The sequence below is a fragment of the Triticum aestivum genome, chromosome 1D (genome assembly GCF_018294505.1).
Source record: "Triticum aestivum cultivar Chinese Spring chromosome 1D, IWGSC CS RefSeq v2.1, whole genome shotgun sequence".
Taxonomy (NCBI): Eukaryota; Viridiplantae; Streptophyta; class Magnoliopsida; order Poales; family Poaceae; genus Triticum; species Triticum aestivum.
This window is the reverse complement of record NC_057796.1, coordinates 12017741-12024743: the sequence shown is the minus strand read 5'-3', so window position 1 is coordinate 12024743 and position 7003 is coordinate 12017741. Positions and strand designations below refer to the sequence as shown.

At 42.0% G+C, this 7003-nt stretch overlaps 1 protein-coding gene across 1 annotated transcript in view; it reads right to left on the bottom strand.

The window, feature by feature from the left end:
- Window positions 1-704: 704 nt before the first annotated feature.
- LOC123179932 (CSC1-like protein At3g21620) overlaps window positions 705-7003 on the bottom strand; it is a gene marked incomplete in the record, with an annotated part of 7505 nt that continues 1206 nt past the window's right edge. Inside the window, 11 exon segments of the mRNA XM_044591842.1 lie at window positions 705-1239; window positions 1335-1568; window positions 1677-2001; window positions 2777-3022; window positions 3175-3515; window positions 3680-3760; window positions 3857-3973; window positions 4261-4362; window positions 4819-4954; window positions 5385-5531; window positions 6019-6307. Coding sequence (XP_044447777.1) covers window positions 988-1239; window positions 1335-1568; window positions 1677-2001; window positions 2777-3022; window positions 3175-3515; window positions 3680-3760; window positions 3857-3973; window positions 4261-4362; window positions 4819-4954; window positions 5385-5531; window positions 6019-6307 — 2270 coding nt within the window.

Below are 7003 nucleotides of genomic sequence, written 5' to 3'. Positions count from 1 at the left end.
CACTTGGGCATGAAATGGTTCCAGAAACCAAAAGCCTGTTGTAAATTATAGCAGTTCTCTGTGTTTTTGTGTAATGCCTAATGCCTTCAGATCCTATTTGAATTGTAGTAAAACAGTAGCATAAATAAAAGTATCAGATCACCAGGGCATGAAAATGTTCACTGTTATGTTCGATATACCCCACTGTACTATTTTGTAATGCTTGAATGCTTATAATACAGATATTTGTTGTAACGTTTGAAAGCTTGTCAATAGCATGTGTGATTTCCTAGGGCTAACCCAACAAGTAGGTGAGATTAGAAGCGAAGGGAATTATGGTGAGCAGGTAAACAGAGGGGGATAGGAGAATAGAATAAAGCCTGAAGATGAATGTAATTAATTAGATGCTTATTTAATTATGTTTGCAAACAAGTAGATCCCATCGTCATTTGATCTCTCCAAATTGTTGCACATGTAGGATTGCAACACAAGTAACTACATGTGAATTGGAACTATAAGATATGTGTATTCAAATTTTAAATTGAAGAGAAGCATTTTATATGCCAAGCTATTGGGGCCATCGCTTCGACGTCCACTGCTCCAACACGCCTTGCACACTCAACCGGTATTGTTTCTAGGTCGTCGCCCCGACATATAAATGCATATACGTGCGTTGCACATGCACGCTTACTAGTATTTTAAAACTCTAATAGGACAGATGAAAGTGGTCACAAACTTCTCCAATTCACAATAATACTATACGGTTGCCAACGCCAAACCAATCCTCACTGCAATGCGCATCTCTGGATCGTATTCGGTTCAGATACTAGTGGAAAAACAGGTGTACTGGTGTGCCGTGTGCATTGCAAGTTTGCAAGTGCAATCAACATCCCCAGCCGTGTGACATCTCATCAAGCAGAATTCCATTCCCCCCTCTCTGTCTCTCTCTGTACACGCTAACAGCCTAAAGAACCAATAGCACTCCTCCCATGGCTGGCCAGCCAGGTGCTACCTTTCGGGTATGGAGTCCGGCACGGATAGCCTGTCGGAGCCGTCATACTTGCTCTGCACGGGCGTGGTCCTCCTCGACTGCCGCTTGGTCGCCACGATCACCTCCTCCGCGCCGGGGTCCTCGGCGACGTAGAACTTGTCGACGTCGTCGCTCTTGAACACCGGGTGCAGGTACGAGTCCGCCAGGTACGACTTGAGGTCGAAGTTGGGCTCCCTCGCGTGCTCCAGCGTGTCCTTCCTCATCGCCTCCTGCGCAAACCACGGCACATCTTCAGACTCTCAGCACCGAAGAGGACAAGGAGAAATCAATCCGATGGCGAAGAGAGATTATGTGTAAACGTTACCTGCAGCGGGTTCCTCACAAACGCGGGTTTGTACCGGTGCGTGCAGTACTTGTGGAACCAAAAGGTTAATATGGGAAGAACGAGGAGAACTGGCGTCGCCTCCTCCAAACCTTTTGTACTTAAGAGCCCAAGGAGAAGCAGCTGCGATGCAATCAAGGCTACGGTTATGCGTAGATGCACGTTGGGCCAGAACTGCGCCCCACTCTCGTACCGCTGATGGTAGACATTTATGATCTGAAACAATGTAGGATCAAGTAAGGAAACCAAACATTCAGAGGTTCATCATATTCGACCATCATCGAAACACCAAAAATCTCGGAAGTAGTAGCAAGAGCTCTTTACCTGGTGGCGGTAGACAACGTATCCCAGCGCAAAGAATACCAGTATGAAAGGTAGCAAGAGCGGTGTCACTGCAGCATACACAAGACCAAGCAAGAAATATAGCTGTATTCGAGGCTCGGACCAGTAGAAACAGATACTGCCCGGATCCATTGCCTCTTCTCTGTCCTTCTCCGTCTTGACCAAGAAAAAGTTTTTCAGGTGGTATAGTACAAATGCCCTTATTCTCAATATTTCAAGAGATACACCAGCCCAACCATCAACCATTACGTATGTTATGAAAAATGTTGCCTTCATTGGTATGGCTACACCAATGATCCTTGGTATGCTGCAAAAGAGGCAATTTAGACTCATTGGAGATAGCGATCACCATTCAATTTAGGAATGTGAAGAACAGATTTTCAGATGCATGATAAAAAAGTGTAACACTGAAGATCAGTGCGCAATATCGAACACAAACAAAAAATACCAACAATAACTGGTATGTTAAGTAAAAAAGCATCAGCAGCACCTAGCACAGGTCACTACATACAGTGATGTTCCAGCCAGCTTTTACCGCTGGGTACCACAACTGACCTAATTTCTTTGCCAATTTCAAGAAACTATATGTGTTGGGTCTAATTTAGAGAAAGTTAATGAGAATTCTAATATGTATCATGCATTAAGCGTAATTGATGTTTGTTTCTAAGACATGAGTTCTCCATAAGTCAAAAGAAGCTAGGCCAGGTCAGGGTTCACAAACTGTAACCAAATGCAAAACCATAGTTTTTTTTTCCATAGCGGGAGACCCCCATTCCGTCGTGGTACCATTAAAGCCAAGAAGGCGGACATTTTTCTTCCAAAAAATTAATATATCATGATGCGCAGCCCACAAAGTTATCACTGACACTGCTAAATCTGTTCAGGACTCCCCTCCCATAATAAGGTGAAGTAAAAAATATCATCACCGGAAAATGCAACGTCATGCTTAGGAAAGATAAGATAAAATGCAACTGACCAACCACATATGAGCTACATGTTGCGGCAAACTTATAAATGATGTGCTATTTATACACCTTTTACTCTAAGTGCATAATTGGTAAATGTGTCTGTAAGGGACATACTCATTAGCTGACGCATGAAGGTAGGTATCAAGCTGCTCCAAAGCAGATCCTGTAACGATGCTCCCCAAAAATACATTGAAGAACAAGAATATAAAATACTTGGATGCAGTTCTTCGCTCTAGTGATGACTGTGATATTAGTCCTTCAAACTGTGACATGTACATCAGTATAGTTGGAAGCACTATGAGGAAGATCTTCAGAGCTAGTCCAGGAAGAAACCCTTGGATGAATGATTTAATGGGAGGTCTGGAAAATAGTTGGCAAGCAGAAATCAGGAGGACATCAATATATATGACATCTCAACAATAAACTTTCACACTGATTCTACAGCAATGACGGAAAATCTATGGAGACGCCACGAAACTGGGGAGTAATAAACATTGTGAAAGTAGACTTACGATTCAATTAAAGGTTTTAGAAATGGTAGTGCCTTCTCTATGCCTTCAAGATTTGCAAGAGTCTGCACGAATGCTATTGGAATGACATAGAAGAAGTTGAGGAAGAAAAAGGCCACGCCAATTATCAACCTCCTGACTGTGAGGGAAACAAAGGGAATAGATAGATTACTCCAGTACACATCACGAGGTTCTGGAGCCCATTCAGTCAGCCAAAGGGTTGGGTTGCTGGTCTGTTGTGTCTGAGCACAAACAGCTGCACCCCACCGTGAACGGAAAGAAACAAAGGATGCTGGCATAATTGACTTGGGATCCTTCATGACCTTCTTACGCTCTTCAGCTTCCTGTGTATTGTCATGTATTAGACTCTGTGTTCTGACAGTTAGCTGTAAACAATAGATAACCTAACACTTAAAAAGAACAAAGAAAGATTAAATATCTAGTCAAAATGACAGCATGCATAGACGAATAGTACAAAGGTTACATGAATACATATTTTGTAACTTACTTCCGTTCCTATCTTCTCGATCTCTGATTTGCAGTGATCAATAGCATCCACTTCAGAACCAAAACATCCAAGAAAGCCAGTCTGTAATTTAGGTACAAAGATAGGCAAAGGAATTACAAAACAGACCCCGAATACAATAAAAAAGCAATGAATGGGTAACTATATTTGCAGACCAACCTTAGTTGTTGGCCTTTTGGATTTTCGCTCAAGCTTGTTTTGGTAGTAATCAAGCCAATTCCGCATTTTCTTCTTCTTTTCAACCAGATCAGCAAGTTTATTTGCATTGTAAACTGTCTATTGAGCAACAAGACATAAAAGATTAGTCCCCTACATAAATCATCTGAAGAGGTAGCAAGAAAGAAATGCAATATAAGGCTTAAACACAATAATTAGTTTAAGGAAAATCATAGTTATTATTTTAACTAAGTAGCTAAACAACAAATTGTGAACCCAAATATCATCATACATGTCGTGCTATAGCATATCAGTAACCTGATAATTGCTTTGCACTGCACACTTCCTTACATTTGGATTTGCAGATGATTCTTCAAATGGGAGATGTTCCAAAATTTAGTGATTACCTGATGCTTCAGATAATGATCGGGATGATTGACAAGGAAGAAATGTTCCACAAGCTCGCTAACTGATTCATCGGGGTCTGGTGGTATGTTCCGTACAAGAACCTACAATAAAAATACATTGATGACTCAGAATCAAAAGAATAATCAGAGAACCATTAATCTAGATAAGATCATTCTACTGAGATTATTGCTGTATGCAGCATTCTTTTTTCTAGAAAAGGGATCTAAACTGAGCTCATGTATAAGTTGCAGTCACAAAGGTGCTTTATACCAACAATTTGCCAGAAAAATCTGCTCCAGAATTTGCTTTCAAATTTTAAAATAATAGGAATATTTAAATAGTTATCAAGTTATACAATTCCAATTTTGAAATAATAGGAATATTAATATGTTTATCAAGTTACACAATAACAAAGAAGAAAAATCCAGTGTGTGATCCTTATAGCCCCACAATTTGCTAGTCTGCCAGCGCCTTTTGAGTTATCCAAACTTACATACAACACCCTAAACATCCCAATCTACTAAATAGGAAGAGTATAGGTAAATGGGTATACATACAGTGAACTGATCCGGTCGGCGTTTCTCTGAAGCAAGAAAGCGCAACCTCATAGTCGCGACTCTTTCATACTCATTCTTAAGTACATAGCAGGTCCAAAACGTAAATACATAGGCCATAACCAAGTGAGCAATAAACCTGCACAAAAAATGGAAGCATGAGCATAATCATGAACATACAAGAATGAAAGAACCTCTAACAATTATGGGTGGGAGATTTATGTTGCGTGGCTGATATGCAACAACATGCTTTTGAGCAGAACAACTTCCTATAACTTGATTTATTTATTTTTTTGACGGGCAGTTGCTAAATGCTAAGCCTGTACAGAGTGCTTGCACCTTACTAAAATGACACAAGAATGGTGCATTGCTCACCCAAATAAACACTAAGAATCCTGCAACTATAAGAAACTCATGTGCCTACGGTGCAAGCTGTATGCATATATAGATATTACTTGTGGCAAGCCAGCGCCACTATTGAATATCTACAGCTTCTATGAAACAAATCAGCAAAGCATTTTCATAATCAACATAAATAAACTATTTCTGCTACATATCCCGTTGCTCACCTCTTTGATCCATAAGGTATGTTGGATATTGAAAGGTTGTCAATATCACTGTGGACTACCTTCAAATCATCTAGCGTATCATTGGTCCAGTTCACAGGGACCAGAACAGCAAAAGCAAGAATCGTAATCGGGAGAAATATCTTCAGTCTGCAAATGATTAGTTAAAAGTTCGTCAGCATATAGGCATCGAAAGATTGGGCTACTTGACATGCAGGATGTTATGCGCAAAATGGATAAATAATATAATGTACATATGCCCATCTGATGTTCCAAATACAGTGCTAAACCATTTTTGTAATTAAAAATAATAAGGAAAAACATGTTTGTATAACAGAAATGGACCTGCTTATTAAAACCCACATGATATGTGTGACCCCATTAATAGACTTGGAAGTGTAAGTAACAACACAGGCAGAGCAGTAAATTTTGGCAACCTGTAGACATCATTCCCATGCAACATGCACCTAAACAGCACTAAATTTGGTAGTTATGCTCCAGGTTTATGCCTTAAGAGACTGAGAATGATAAAAAATTGCTGGCACCAAAAAGAATCACATCATAACCAAGTAAGAATAAACAACAAAGACGAGCGGCTGCAAAGATCCACCAAGAGCGCAAAGCTGCAGCAACGTACCCCGTGAGGTATATCCGTAGATAGACAACGGAATCGAGGCCCGCGTGCTCGATCAACTCCTCCTCGGGCATCTTGAGAGCAGCCGGCATCCAGCTCAAGAACTTCAGGTACGACCGCACGTTCAGGTTGACATACTTGGTCACGGCGGCGCCGGCAGAGGAGGGGCTGTCCCGCATTCCCTTGAGGTACCATTTCGGGAAGTAGATCCTGTCGTTGATGGGCTGTAGCCGCAGGAAGGCGAATATCAGCAGGAAGATGGTGGCGGTCACTATGTTGAACGCCGCCCCGACGCCAATGTCTTTGATCGTAGCCATGGCTGTCCTTCAGAGAAGACGGCCTGCACATGTGGACCGTATGATGTTAGAATGACTGAAACCAACCATATGATGCAATAATGTCATAGCTAGCCACTTGTGAGAAGATAAAATTGTGCCACAAATGTATGAAACCGATTGTGTTCTGGTCTGGTCCACTGATTTAGTTGTACATCTACATCACCGTATAGTTGCCAGCACAGCATGACTGCGCAAGAATTCGGTGCCCGAATGGACGACAAATGCCGGCCACTAATTTGGGCGGACAAACGGGCGGGCGCTCGCTGCCACATGTTCAAGCAGCAAGCAAAGCACAAGTGGCAGCAAAGCAACCCCCAATGATGATACAGTACTAGATAGCAAGCTGGTGGCGCTGGTGCACGGAAAGGAACCGGCAACGGAATCGAAAGCTGTGTCGATCAATCAAAGTATCTATCTTGTGGGGCGTGTGAATTAAATCAAAGCTGTTTGCGTATCAGCCGTCCCGCCGGCCACCCGGAATCGTCGGAGCGTGGTGTGTTTGACCCCGGAAAGCGAGAGGCTTGAGGGGTCCGTTGCCGACTTGCATGACAGCAACGGCAGCGGAAAAGTTGTACTATTATTATTTGCCACTCTATATATATACTATTGGCAGCGTATCAGGTGGGAATAAAATACGTGGTGCTGGTGGA